Raw genomic sequence first — 16,029 nt, 5'->3', positions numbered from 1 at the left:
AAAGTTATTTATACTCACCACTGATAGATTTGTATTACACAAAAATCAAACTTAGTATTTTCTTTTCATTATTCTTACAGTTCAACCTTGCTACTTGCAACTTGCTTGCTTGCTTGCTTGCTTTTTGCTTGCCAGCAATATGCTGGCTGCATTTTTGTACCTGAGACACCAATGTGATGAATTGTGAATTGAATTAAATATCAAGACAATTTAAGCATGAGTTTCAAACTGAGCTTATAGTGATTTAGTATTTTTGTAACCTATGGATGTACATGTACATTGTAACAAGTGGTCAACCTCAAAACATTCATGAATAAAAAGAAAAGAATGATGAACATTATTTTAATGGATAAGTGAGGATTTCCCTCTCCCTATTATTTGTGTGATGAATGATGATTAATGGGATATTTTATATGCATTTGGCATGTTTTGGTTTTGTACATTTTAGGAATGTACGCAAATATATGACAGGATACATTCAAAGGATACAATCTTTAGGATGTTGACAATGAAGTTGGAAAGGGTGACCTATGGGGAAGTGCTTTAGTAATTGTCACATTTTACCATGTAAGATCTGAACGTCAGTGGAACAACTATGGAGTGTGCCGTTTGACTGGAACACGTGGCACCAGAATCTCTGTGTATCTTGTACGTCATTCAAGGAGTTGATTGTAAGTGATGCGTTGCTACCAATGCTGTAATTGGTGCCATGTTGGATCGGCAGAGTAGTACCATCAGAGAAACGCGCACCAATGATCTGTGTGTCTGTAGTATTGCCTTCTCCCATGGACCAATACACTGCAGGTGGTGCATCGTTCGTCTGTGATGCGCACCCACACGGTAGCATATGTCTACGTCCCCGCTCAATACTAGTAGGGGTAGATGCCTCACTGATTACCCCACTTCCAGGTGGGAAGGTGTGTCCTGTAATGATGAAACAAACCTTGTTTTGTCATTCCAGATCCAAGAGGTTTTAATCAACAATTTGTATCCCGGAATTTTAACAGTCTTACCAGTAAATAAATTTCCTGAATCCTCCAGTATCCTCCAATGAATAAAAAATGCACAATGGATATTCTGCCCCAAACATTGTGTGATTTTCATTTCTTCTCTGCATCACCTACGATATTGGTGTAACTACAATGTACATGTATGTACTGAGATTTATTGAACAGTATTTAGGGACACACAAATTCAATTTAAAGTGGTTTCTAACACTCGTTTCGGCTCACCCAAAATAGATGATACAAAAGCTCAGTGGATACAAGTGTTGTAGTCCAGTACTTTTTTTCTGAGTACCGAGTATTGCCGAGCACTTATGTTGCCGAGTACGAGTACCAGTACTTGTACTTCTGAGTACGAGTACTGGCATACAACAAGCGATATATTTCGTGATTTTCATCACGAACAAGTTACAACTTGGGCACAAAAGTGCCACAAATTCTTCACAGGCTGACAATTGTTGTCAAGCGAACGTGGACGGTACAACGTGCAATGTGGCAGATTTGTGGTAATGTACATGTACATGTACATGTACTATGCATAGTCTGCTCCCCTGACATGACAATCCTAGGCCTGTGTTTAGTCGGTGGGCATGACACCAGAACCAGACTAGGGGTCATTTTCTAAACCCTGGCTTCAGCTCCGCCTCTTTCTCCATTCATGCAGGTTGGCAATGGGGCTGGACCCGGGGAGGGAGTGGAAACAGGGGTTCAGAAAACAGCTTTGCTCCAATCACCCAAGTTAATTGAAGACCATTTTGAGGAACACCTCAGCGTTTCACGTATATCATGTACATGATTGGCCATTGTGCCCACATACCGCAAATGGTTCATTGTGCGTAATTATTCCAGGCCCTGTCAGACTGATATATATACATGTACAGACCTACTCATGGCTAGCTGTTAATTGTGTTTGTCTGGACGTGCGCAGAGGAAAGTAAAAAAAACTTTGATTTCTCCGCAAGCTAATCAACCTTTTCAAACTGAAAGTATCGATAAAATAAGGCCATGGTGAGTCAAGCTACGCCATTTTTTTTGTTTTAGTATTGCTATTCCAATACGAGTACCTTCATGATCAAGTAAAATTTCGACATGTTGATTACGAGTACTTTGCTGTCCGACTATGAGCACCGTCATTTTGAGTACCAGTACTCCGACATTTGAGTACGAGTACTCTAAAAAAGCACTCGGGTACTACACGAGTACGAGTACTACAACACTGGTGGATACTACACATTTGTATTAAACAAAGAAAATGTATGCCCAGTTTTGAGGGTCTTGGAACTGACTTAACTTGGAAATTTACATGTATGCACCTGCTGTACATGTACATTGTATGGGTCATTCTGTGTCCCCCCCCCCCCCCCCCCCCCCCGGCTTCAAATTGCTTCATTTTCAGTGAATGGGAAGTTTGGGTGAAAAAGCTTAAGTTTTCCTGCAACGGAACAACAGTTTTTGCGATACCACCTGCCATTTAAAATGGCAAAAGTGGATGTGGCCGCCTTCTTCTAATGACCACATTTCCATAACCTGTGGGCTAAATAATCTGTTCATCTTGATTGCTTTGGAAAAGTGACATCATAAGAAATCCGAATTTACCATTCTTTTTCATGTCGGAGTTATTTGAAGCATGATGACCTTTTTACCATGTTTACTATAACTTTGACCATGTGGGTCACCTGACATTGCGACAAACTTGGACGAAAATTAAAAAAAAAAAACCCACAGAAATGTTGAATGTACATGTTTTTGGGGGAGCGAGTACACACACACCCGACACAACCGGCTTGCCTAAAAAGTTTCTGTGTGAAGAAAATAATCATTGGTTTCTAAAACATTGAACGGTCAAAAAGAACTTGTACATCTAATGCAATCACATACCAATCACATGTGTGTCAATAGCTCCTCTCAAGGGCGCCTTTCGAAGACCGTATAGAATGCAGCACGTGTACCGTCCACCATGGGTGTGATTGACAGATTTGATGCGTAGACCAAAGTCTATGGCAAGATCGTAATCAGGATCAGCCTCGACGGTGTCAGTAGACAAATTGTAACTGAGGACGACCCGTTGACTAGACTCATCATGCTCATGAATCCATTGGACGCCACACATCACGTCACCAGGCGTCCAGCTTCTACAAGGCAGAACTTGCGGAAATCCTTCTGGAAGATAGAACTCTGTTGGCGATGCCTTCAGGACTATGTTGGGATTTCCATCTGAATGCCCCCCCCCCCAGAAAAAAAAGAGAAATAGAATATTTATTAGACACATACGCTGTTCATGTATGACCTGGTCACTGTTATTACTTCAGTGTTCCATTCAATAAATAGGACAAGCTATGAGACAGCATAACATGAAACAGTTCCAAATTCAGAAAAATTTAAACCTGCATGAATAGTTAAAAAGGAGGGTTCACCATCAACCCTAATCCCCTACCCTGACAAGGGTTGAAGTACATTGTATAAAGGACTGGTAAAAACCAGCCACATTTACTTATAACTTGAAGTCCCTTGAAAGTTAAAAGACCAAGATTGTTCAAAAGCAGCAACACAAGTACAACATTATTGAAGTCAACACAATAGGCTATTATATTATCTTTTTGGAGTGCCTCACAGAAAAATAAAATAGTTTTACGTACATGTATACACAAGCCAAACCATTCTCCAGTGCTAGACAATACGACGAAAATATCGCCGCGATACGATTTTTATCAAAAAATAATTGGAATCGCATACGTTGTGATAAAAATCGGAATATTGTGATATCGGCAATATCAGTTTTAAATCGCCGATTTTTTTCTCAACCCGCATTTTTCGAAAAGATATCGGTGATAATTTTTTTTTTTGCTGCAAAACGTACCGGTACGTAAATCAAAACCAAATCTGCAGGATAACAAACACTAAAAACAACTCTAGCCGCCCGTCGGCGAATTTTCGTTCCCAAACTACATCCGCATACATGGTTGTTTAGGGCCCTCTACGATACTTGCATGAAACATGTACGTACGCAGGTATATAATTCTTTTTCCCACGATTTGGCGAGAAGTGCAGTAGCTCAGTCGATACAAATTTGGATTTTTCACTTGCGTGTACTATTTTCGGTTTCGTACCCGACATTTTTTTCCTTTCTAATCTGAGGCTTCAGAACAACGTACATTGTAAGTGCACGATCCGGGACTGTATTGGTTTTTGACGGGGAAGGACAAAATGATAATAGAGACACATTTTTCAAAGATGGTTCTGAAAGTTTTATAATTTTTTTAATGGATTGAACAAAAACCTCAAAGTTTCTGGAGCTGTATGCCGCTTCCAGTGGCTGTAAAAATTCTTATAAGATGATAGGAAAGCTGATTCACATAGACAAATCCAAATGTTACGTCAATAAAATAGCGGCATGCAGGCAACGTGGACAAGAATGCCGGCGCAGCAGTGTTTTTTTTTAAAATTATTTTAAAACTGTGCTCGAAAACTATTAAAATCACTCTTAATATGTTTAATTCTCTTGTTCAATATGTCTGATTAATTTCTGTGTCTTTGAACGGTGTAAAAACCAACAGCTTTCGGAAATTTTTCAAAACCTGGACGCTGAACATGTTTTTTTACCTGGCCTAAGTTGGACAAGATTGCAAACACGTGATGTGATCAGACGTGGGTAAGCTCACTCATAAGCTTTTTCACGAAGGAAGGAAGCCTATTTATTTAAGCCTGCTTAGCGACGGGTGTAGCATGAATTTAGGACTTATATAATTGGTATAGTATTGCGCTTGCGTGATAATTTGGTGAGGAATTGGTCAAGTGAGGGGGTTTAACCAATAATTTTCATATGAGTCCGATTTTCATACGACACCGGCCACAGCCACGTACAGGCGCAGCACAGTGCGGTGTGGCTGGCTGGGCTAGGTGGGCGGGATACACCATCGCCACGTGGCCGGTGGGCGGGGATCGCTACGAGATCGCAGGCAAGCCCGTTCCAGATCCAGGGCGTGCAAAGTGCCGCTGGGACGTACAGTAAGGGTGAATTCAGCAGCAGGTCATGGGAACGCATGGAAAAGAATTATGCAACCAATAAACTTTACTATATGTATTCGAAACGAACCAAGCTGCATTTCAAGCGGAGATAGCTTTTTATTTTGTCCCCTCAAAAATTTATCTCAGAAACAGGGCGCCGCCATCTTTGATTGAAGGGAGTCTCCAGTGCGTTGATTATTTTTCATGCAATATCCTCCCAAATTCGGGACGTGCAAAAAGTCGGCTAACGTGAACGGACTAGACGTCGGGAGCTGGCCATGCAGGCGCTGAATGACGGACATTTTGCACATGTCGGGTTCGCGGTGACTGACAGTGCGGATGACTGCCGGGCAAATTGAAAACGTAATCAGAATAATTTGTGCTATACATGGAAAAAAAAATCTGTTTGGTTTCACCAAGTTCCTGGTTGGCCACACTCCTTACCTTTCTGTCGGTGCGTTTATATTTGGAGTATTGTGAAGATCGCTATTTAAATATAAATTGTTTAATTTGTTGACGATTTATTGCCATATCGCCGATATTGCGGGGGAAAAAAATTGGCTACAAAAAAACTTTTTCAGACATTTTACATCTGTTTGTCACACACTATTTAGAAATGGAAATTATTTGTGTGATGACTGGTGACTTATTTAAGATACATGTATGTATGTATGGTTTTGGAAATACAACATGCAAACAACAGACATAACTATGTGATTAATTGAAGGATACATTCTTCAGGATGTTGACAATGAAGTCCGAAAGGGTGACCTCGGAGGGACGTGCTTTAAAAGTTGTCTTATTCACCTTGTAAGATGAAAACGCCAGTGGAACAACTATGGGGAGCACCATCTGTCATAAACACGTGACACCAGAATCTCTGTGTATCTGGTACGTCATTCAGGGAGTTGATTGTAAGTGAAGCGTCGCTACCAATGCTGTAATCGGCGCCATGTTGGATCTGCAGGGTAGTACCATTAGAGAAACGAGCACCTATGATCTGCGTATCTGTAGGGATGTCTTCTCCTGTCGACCAATACACTACTGAGGCTGGTGCATCTGGTGTCTGTGATGCGCACTCACACTGTAGAGTGTGTCTCCGCCCCTGCTCCAGACTAGAAGGGGGCGATCCTTCACTGACTGCCTCACTTCCATGTGGAAAAGTGTATCCTGCGAGTATGAAAAAAATCCAGTTTTAGAATTCAGGTTAATGTGGCTTTTAACAATCTTTAACCTTAACAACTCCCTCAGAATTTCTTTCAGTAAATTTCCAAAGTCTTCCAAAATAGTGATGCTGCTGAACCGCCGGAGTAAACTAAAAATCACCATAAATGCAGCACTTCCGAACTGAACTGAACTGAACCAAAATAAGGAACTGACTCAAATTGTTCAATTCCAATGTTCTGAAACATGATTTTTTTTAACTCTGGATATGTTAACAGCACAATCAAAATACATGTAATACAAAACTGTATCTCCAAATCAAGTTAATTACTTCTAATTTAAATAAAATAGTATTTTAGGCTGAAAGTACCGACTTAAATGAAAAGAAATTCATGAAGGCCTACATGTGTATATGTACGTGTAAAGTGTATACTTTTGTACTGAATACAAAGTACATGTACATGTACAATGTAGGCCTATAACGTCAACATAATCATCCATGGACTGAGAGGCCACGGTGGATCATGGACTGAGCAATCATGTTTCAGAACATCGGAAATGATCTAAAACTGAAGCTTTCCACTTGTAACTTCCAAATTTGTGAAATTACAATTGGAAAGCTTCAGTTTTAGATCATTTCAAAAAAAAATTGCTTGACATATATTTTGTACAACTGAACCGGTACATGCACATGTACATTGTACAATTTACATGTATCAATTATTATTATATTGGGCAAATTAATTTAATTATTATTAAATCCAGTGCAAAATAAAGAAAAACATAAGCTTTTGCCGACGATTGAACCAAGGCGCTAGATTGGTTCCAACTAATTTGCATAAAAATAGTGGCCTGCATTAATGCACTGCATGTGTAGACATTATGACTGCATGCATAGCGCTAATGAAGATATCGTTTACAAATAAGAGGGGCATGCAAGTTCTAATCACATGCACACATATTTTAAGATTATCAGTACCTACATGTACATACACATGCATCTGTGCCAAACACATTTTTGTGTGAACTCTTTGACAGTTTTTATTTTGGTGCATACTAAGAATCTTTCAACAGAAAAAATAATATTCAGGTTTCTAACATTATTTTCGTGTAAATCAAAATCGCTAAAAATGGTTTCAGACAGGCAAACCTAATGTGCGGTACATGTAATGTCATTTAATGAACATGTACATGTCCATGTACACAATTGTATCTGGAGTCATTCAATTTCCAAATAAACTACATAATTTGTAAGATTGATGAGATGTGTACAATGTACATACATTGTACATTCTACAATGTACAAAAATGCAACTCATGCCCATTTTCCAAATGATGCCAACTGATGTGATTAACTCTTGTACATGTAAGATGATCTTGACAGCAGTCTTACCAATGACTTCAATGTCGATAATTGTCTTTTTCCAATCTGTGTACCTCGTGCCGAACCATTTGACTTCACAACGGTATTTGCCACCATCACTCTCTTCAACACCTTTAATGTGGAGGCCGAAATCAGACGTAGAAGTGAGGGAATATCTGTCGCTGTCTGTATATTCCCCTTCATTGTAGGTTATCAGCCATTGTGTTTCTATGTCTCCGCTGTCGGGACTTTTGTTCAATTTGTACCAGATGACCATCGGAGATGTGTCATTTTCCCGATAAGAGTAAGCCAGACATGGGATTCGGTGTGTTAGTCCAAGCTGCACATAGGCACTGTTGTTGAACAGGCCGAAAGCATCCAGAGTATCGTTGGCTGTAGCAAAACATAACAAAACAACTGTTGTATGAATGTACATGTACATATATTCAAATATTTGTTGATGTATGCAGGGTTCTAGCCAGGGTGAAATTATAGCGTAGGGGTAATTTTGGTTCAACAACTAATGCGAGCGCGGAGCGCGGAGCCCTTACGGCGTGGGGTTTGGGGCCCGCTTAAGGGCCCTGAAAAATTTTGGACTCTAGATGCTCTGTGGTGCGATCTGAGGCGATTCCCTGCCACTTTCCCCTGATTTTTTTTAGCAGAAGTGTTTAAAATTATAAGAAATTTTGTTTTATTTGTTTCAATGATTGATATTCTTGCTCCTGGTAAAGTTTCTTCTGTTTTCAAATTTTAGATTATGTTTACAATGTATAAATTGTTCCAAGATCGATGCTTTCTGATGTTTAACCATTTTTAGTAGTTCCTCAATGTTTTATAAAAAATTGGGATTTACTTTGTCAATATTAAGTGCGAGAACAAATCGCATGAACATTTCATATTTCAAGAAGCCTTGTGTTGTGTAGAGCTGCGGTAGTACATGTAGCAGTAGTTCCGATTTTAAATTTGTAAATAAAACCATCCGATCAGCAGGGAGAGAAATTGTAAAACCATGGAGGTCTAAGACAGAAAAAGTCGTCGGCGATTGCAATTTCAATATGCTACAACACAATGTGAAGGAGAAATCTCATTTTTGTTATGTTAAAAAATATAATTGTAGATAATTAATGACGATGAGAAATAATCACCGGGAATTGCTTCCTATCCCGGCCGCCGCCGGCCCCGGCGTGCAGGCGCGGGCCAGCCCACACCGGCTACGCCGGCGAACTACGCGACCAAATTTTCCCTCAGCATCTGAGAAAGCAACACATTCGTGGAGCGCTAAAAAACTTGCTTTGTTGCAATACTTGCTGATTGGTTTTGTCCTAAGAACAAACAGATCCGTTTTTACTACCAAACTTATTGAACTGTTATTATCAGCAACGAGTAGTGTAGTCAAAATCCAAATTTTCGACAGCGACATTCTTCGAGAAGAATTCCTCACGTGCGGCCATCTTTGTGGACGGATCCATTGATATCGTAGGGGTGCTTAACCTTTCTTTGGACATCGTTCTCAAATAAATCCTTTACGAAAATTATGTTGCGATGTTGAAGAACTTATTTTCAAACAGTAACATGTTTCAGACTTGATAAAAATATTATTTATAATTTTAAAACAGTTGAAATGCTTGTAAATATTTACCTTAGGAAAGCACACCCGATACCGCAAAATGGTGTGGTCCACAGAGCGCTCTGTACGTGTATGTTGGTGACACGTACGTCCGTACGGAGCGCTGTATCTACGCAGCACAAAACAGCACGTGCTTATTGCTATCATAGCGAATGCGTGTGGCGCAGCATCACAGTAGGGGTATCGTACGGGGTACGTGCGGTGGGATCGTTGTTTATTTTTCGCTGTGTCGTACGGCCAGTGCGCAATGCTCAAAGTCGCTGCGCAAGCTTGTATACGAACAAACGGCAGATATGTTTTTTTTCGCAACCAAAATTTATTGCGTAGCGGTAGCGTAGCGGCGCGATTTAAGCGTAGCGCTTATTTCCGAAAGCGTAGCGGGTGCTAGCGCTATTTGATGCCTGGCTAGAACACTGCATGTAAGACATTTGTAAGATAAGAACAATTGTCCAGTATACATGTAGTTATTACCAAAGGCATGTGGGCATGCTGTTGCAGGAATGTTACGTGTACTTGATGTCAGATTTGTGGTGATCAATCCCACCACCAAACATGCCAAAATGACCCAGAGAAGTAACGGGTGTTGTGATGGGCTCCATGTCATCATGAATGTACCGGTACTTGTCAACCTGTTGAACAACAATAAAAAAAAAAAGGCTTTTTTTTATGGAAGCCATAACATTTTTCAAAAACAGCTATGTGTTCATTTGTACATGTTTACATGTACATGTTGTTAATGTTCACCTTGTACGCCAGTCGTCTACAGATAGTTTCATGTCTTTCAAACTCAAACGGCGCCATCAATTCTTTAGTTTACTCACAGTTTCACTTGTTTCACGCGTTCACTGACCCCGATCGGCGTGATCAATAATTCCTCAAGTCAACAGTAATCACAGTTCCACACGAGATTCATCAGATTGATGGACACTAACATTTAATCAACACAACAGATCTTCAAGTAGAACTACAAATCTTATCTCCATTATCGTGGGATTCTTTCAAGTCTTAGCGATAGCGTAAACGTTAGGTAAAAGACGGTTTCAGACGTGCATCTTGTACTACTCCAATTTTCAGCGAGCACATGTACAAAATCGCCCCATAATCCCTTGAGAAAGTACGCTTCGTATGCAAATCACTTCTTTGGGTCAAAGGTGCAGAGCATTGAAGGTCGCATGCAAATAAGTAGACTTTATGCAAATCGCTCAGTGTAAACAAAGAAAGGTCAAAACTAGCATATAAGACTTCTAAAAAAACTTGGAAACTACACATAGGAAATAAGGTTTTAAATTCCCACAAGCAGTGATTTAAGTGATTCAGTACTAGCTCAGTACATGTAGGTACGTGTACATGTACGGTACATGTATTGTATTTGAGAGCTAAAGGGTTCAAAACTCAATGAGAAGTTACATGTACAAAACTAAAACTAAAACTGCATGTACATGTACATGTTGTACCGATACATGTACAAAACATGTACATGTATCGGTACAACATGTACATGCAGTTTTAGTTTTCCAAAATATTTATTATCATACTTTTTGGTTTTAATTCAAGTCTTACTTTTACTTTAGGTGAAGTAACTTTAATTTTTCTTTCTGGTTCGTGCTCACAATGTTCAACTTCTTTAAAAATAGCAGAGTTGTAATGAGTCACTGATTTTTGTGCTGTCTGATCACAGCCACAATGTTATTGAATGATCGTAGCCTTGGTCAATGCTCTTGTCATTATTCGTCCCGTACGCGGTCAAAAAGACACTTTGAAAGACAAGTTGGACAAGAGAACTGACATGACCACATCGCGTCAAGGGCGGATCCAGAACACAATTTTTTTTGGGGGGGGGGGCCCAACAAAATTTTGGTCCTCCAAAAAAGTGGGTCCAAAAATTACGGCGTGGGGTTCGGGGCCCGCTTAAGGGCCCCGAAATTTTTTTGGATTCTAGATGCTCTGTGGTGCGATCTGAGGCAATTTCTGACCACTTTAACCAATGTTTTTTTGAGGAAAAGATGGTGGTGTACTCATTGCCTGCCTTTTTTGCGATGGTTTCGTTTGGGGGGGGGGGGGGGGGGGGGGGGCCATGGCCCCCTTTGGCCCCCCCCCCTGGATCCGCCCTTGCATCGCGTCGTTCAAACATGAACATAGTCGGAAATTTAACGTGTTCACGATCGCGAGGGAGCTCTCGGAATTGAACGGGAATTTTCACTTTTCACCTGGATCGTACAATGTAAGTAACCTTCAGTACAACCATCTTAATAATCGATGTCTACAATGTACTTGTATGTACAGGTATGTACCTTGGGTGGCGTATCTAGTAATTTGTAGGCCGTTTTGAGGGTGAAATCTGATGTTTTTGTTGGGCAATGTTGGGTTTTTGGGTCAGGACAAAATTGTTTTAAGAAGTAGCTAGGACCCTACTATCGCCAGACCATGTCCGAATGTTAAAAAAAGGCGCTAAGTTGGGTCCAAGTTACTCGGATTACTCCCCCCCCCCCCCCGGATTTCACCTCCCCAAGATCTCAGCCATCGAGATATGAAAAATTTTAAAATTCAGTACATGCATAGAGCAACACTTCCTCAACGTACCCTAGAAATTTCATGACTCTTGGTCAAAAGGTTTTGGAATTATGGCTAATTAATTATTCATAGGTACAAATGGCAATCCTGCTCTGTGTACACGACGTATACGGAAAAATTCAGTTGGCGCCGGAAATTTGTTTGCTACGCCGCAACCCCTGGTCCGATTTTTATGTTTTTGGTACCAGAAGATGCGCAAAGCTCGAGGCTAAAAAGTCCCAACAGCTCAGGTCGTGAAATTTTTTTTTAGAGGCTATCGTGGAGAATGTTGAGGGGGGGATTCCGCCCCCCGGCCCTTTTAGGGTTATAACAAACTGACTGGATATTTTCAGTCTTAAGACTTTAGTCACACTAGAGGCAGAATGAGCCCGAATGCTGTCGGAATGAAAATTCTTTGTTTATTCCTGGATGTTCGCAGTGCATTATGAAACTTCTGACTGCATTTGAGTGCATTCCAAATAATCGGGCCCATTCTTGTGGCAGGCCCGAATGTTTTGTTCATGCTCAAAACTTTCGAGGTGCATCAAAGTGGCGAAATATCGAACCACATTCGAAGTGTATTCTAACTGCACTCTGACTTCATTCTAAATATTCTTACCGCATTCAAACAGCAATCGGAACATTTTGATCGCATTCGAGGGAGAATCGAAAAGCCAAGCCACTATACAACTGCTATAAATCCTGCCAGAATGTCCCGAATGCGCCTCGAATGAGCCGGAATGCACCTCGAATGCATATCGAATGCATCTCGAATGCTGCCAGAATCTATTCCTATATTAAAAGAATTCAGCTCAGCTGAATGCACTTCAAATGCCGTCAGAATCTTTTGATTGCTGCTCAAATGCAGCTCGAATGCAGTCGGAATGTCCCGATTGGCTCTCGAATGAGTCCGAACGTAATTCAGAACAATGCCGAATTGCATAAAAACGCGGCCAGCTGCCGCTGGAACGTCAGTCTGCATTGAGAAGTCGCCTGGTCAACATCACATCATGCCACTAAGGCTGAGACTGATGAAAATGCTAGATTCGGCAGCATTTTATATCCTATCGGGGACCTTTTGAAGTGCATTCTAAATATTCGAGCTGCATTCTGTTTGAATTCTTGGACATTCCAACCATATTCAGTGGCCATTCTGGGAGCGTTCTGACTGCATTCGAGGTGAATTCATGAAAGGCATGCAACTCCCAAGTCCCAACACTTCGAGTGGTATTTGGGCTGCAATCGAAGTGCATTCTAAATATTCTGACTGCATTCTAACGGCATTCTAAATGTTCTACATTCGACAATGTTCGAGCTGCATTTGAGAGTTAATACACCCGGAATGCGCAAGAATCATTCAAAGCGCATTCTAAGTAGGCCTATTCGAACGGCATTCTTACAAAGCTTGGTCAATTTGATATTCCCTCCCAAATGTGGCACAAATTTTGAAAATTCTTCATTCAAGCTGGTTCTGCTTGATTCATGCTGATTCCGAATAAGTGTGACGGGGGTCTTAGCAAGACATTTCTCAAAGGCAAATCCTTTGAGCATAATCCTTTGAACATTTACAAGGCCTACATGGAAATAAGAATTTTCAAATTATTAAATTTAATACAGCTACACTAATCCCTAGATTAACGCTGACAAAAGAAATTGGGTAGCTGGCCAAGGCGGCACCAGACAAAGAGGTTGTGATGAAAGGGCTGGAGTTCCAATGACATAAAAGACGTTGGTGCATGGCAGTGCCACAATGGTGTCTTGATTACTCTTTTATGATACGTGACATTACATGTACTACATGTACACTTTACGTACGTATAGCTAGGCTATTTTCATAGCTTTTTTTGCATCATTTGATTTGAGCTCCGGATATATTATATTTCTTTTCTTTTTTTCGTTGAGAGCTTCGGTTTTAATTGAAAGACACCGAACGTTCTTACTGTATATATGAAATTCAGTTGAAAGACTGCTTTATTTATGTCATTATTCTTAATTTATATTAATATGTATTTTTAAGAAAGTTCCACTTCATTATTCAAGTTAAACACCAATTATTGAACATGTTGAAAGAGAAAGAATACACATGATCAAGTTCATTTTCATCATTCAACTTTATAGTCCTCCGATCAAAAGGTATCAAGCAAATCGAACGAACAAGTCATGATAGGCACTGCTGTACACCAATCATAGGCCTACACGTACATTGTACATACCGTCATGATATGTTGATAAAGTTATAGGCCTCGTAATTGGGGCCGCGCCCATTGAGAGTCAAGTGATGGCCACATATAGGAATCTTTCCGGCCATTTAGTTAATCTGGTTTTTATCACCTCCCGCCCCGATTTCCATGCAGCCCTGATTTATTTGTTTTGGCACAATTGCAGATTACCCGCCACTCGATCTACCAAAAGTATAGTTCCGATCCCGCCCAGCACAACGCAGCACACGGAATATGTGTCCACGCATTATCCCTGTTATAAATACCACCACCACGTGCCAGACAAAGTCTGGCAATGGCCGATCCCGCTTCACACAACACGGAACATGTGTGCATGCGTTATTACTGTTAATACCGCAAGCCAGACTACATGTAAGTCTGGCACCACTTCCTTCAGCGTACAATAACATGCGGTTGTAGACCAGTCTGGCTGCAATGGCGTCTCGCCATTGTACAAAATTCTCTCATTTCGCTTCTGTACCCCGACCTTTAAAAAGTCTTTGCGGCAAGGTGCGGCAAGCTTTTAATAATTTCTTTTCATACATGTACCACTGTTTCAATAAAAGTCTGCACTTTCTGGGTATGAGTGTACCAGTCGGTACCATTTTATTTATAGTTATGATAAAGACAGTTCGATTTTTCAAGTAGATTCTAATTTTACACGGTGTTTTAAATGAAAGTACCGGCTCACGTGGTAATGTTTGGGCATTTCCTGTCCTTTCCTGGGCACTTTTACCATTAACATTTCGTTAACATTTCCTGTCATTTTGGAATGCGTGTAATTATTGGTACTAGCAGAGTAGATGAGTCATGCTTGGCCCTGCCAAGTGTTTACAACCAACTAATGAGTGGATTCAGGGACACAATGGCTAAAGTCCAAGACGATGTCTATTGTGCATTTCTGCGGTTGTTTGTAATGTTGTACCGCCTGGCACTGAGCCCGTTTGGATGCCACTGCGAGCAAGTCCGTGCCAATGCGGGCAGATGCGTGCCGATGCAGGACAGTGGGTTCAAACTCTCCTTTGTTCGAGCTTGCCTGCATGCGCACGCAAATCGGAATTAATCCATGGGGCCTTAAAAATACATGTATGACTGTCCAAGAAAAAAGGGTGGAGAAGCCACATTGACTGTACAAAAAACATATAAAACAGTGTGTAGGCCCCCTAATATCTTAGTGAGTGACAACATTTGCACATGTATGTTTATTGGTTTGGTAAAAAAAAAAAAAAAAAAAATCAATAAAAAAATCCTATTGTTTTATAATCCTGGCCTTTGTCTTGTGGGGTCCCAACTTATTCATTTTCTATAAGCTATACTAGCAAGCTACCTTCATTGTATCAAGGTATACATGGACATACAATTATCCAGATATTGCTGTGGAACCAAAGGCACACGCACGCACACACATGTTTTACTATACGCCTGAGGACAACCTATTGTGTGTCCCTTTGTCCCTCTAATATAACACTTTCCCATTGGCATGGACTAAGCACATAACCGTACGATAGAGGACCGGTTTTAACAGTAGGCACCGTCCTCCGAGGATCAAAGGTCCCTTTGTGCTCCTTTTGTTGTCTGTCTTGGAGCGTAATACAATACAAGAGCCCACACACACACGGACGGACGGACAAGGCAGAAACAGTATGCCCCTTCGGCTTCGCTGGCGGGGCATAAAAATGAGACTGTAAAATAAATGCCATGTCATTCCTCAAAAATTTGCATAAAGTCCCACCCAGTGTATGTAAACCAAACCAAAAACCACGTCAACAAAACAGTTACACATGATGAGTACTAAAAATGTTATGTATAAACTGCTTCCATATCACACCGTCCCCTCAGAACTGATTAAAAACCGGATTAATTTAAAATATGTTGCTTGAGGTTGAGTTTAAAAACTGACGGTGTGTTGTTGTGAAAAGCAGTCGTAGAAAGCAAGACAACGCACCAGACGAAAATTGAACCCACTAGCGGCACTTGAAGCGGTGTGGTACCCACATACATCGCGCAATTTTTTTCCAATAAATCATCACGCGATGCATTCATTTGCATAATTAACTAAACAAGATGGACGACAGCCGTTGCAACTGGACGTGGACA

General features: G+C 40.7%; 1 protein-coding gene across 1 annotated transcript in view; it reads right to left on the bottom strand.

Moving 5' to 3' along the window:
- The window catches only part of LOC119725511, a 36,767-nt gene that overhangs the window by 16,438 nt on the left and 4,300 nt on the right, over positions 1-16,029 (bottom strand). The window contains exons 2-6 of the mRNA XM_038196928.1: positions 9,635-9,792; positions 7,567-7,929; positions 5,817-6,179; positions 2,883-3,218; positions 565-924 (exon numbers count right to left, since the gene is read on the bottom strand). Coding sequence (XP_038052856.1) covers positions 565-924; positions 2,883-3,218; positions 5,817-6,179; positions 7,567-7,929; positions 9,635-9,792 — 1,580 coding nt within the window. The remainder of the gene's footprint in view (positions 1-564; positions 925-2,882; positions 3,219-5,816; positions 6,180-7,566; positions 7,930-9,634; positions 9,793-16,029) is intronic.

This window comes from Patiria miniata, unplaced genomic scaffold (genome assembly GCF_015706575.1).
Source record: "Patiria miniata isolate m_02_andy unplaced genomic scaffold, ASM1570657v1 HiC_scaffold_1, whole genome shotgun sequence".
Classification (NCBI taxonomy): domain Eukaryota; kingdom Metazoa; phylum Echinodermata; class Asteroidea; order Valvatida; family Asterinidae; genus Patiria; species Patiria miniata.
Note: the sequence above shows the minus strand (reverse complement) of the source record. Positions and strands in the feature narration are given on the sequence as shown.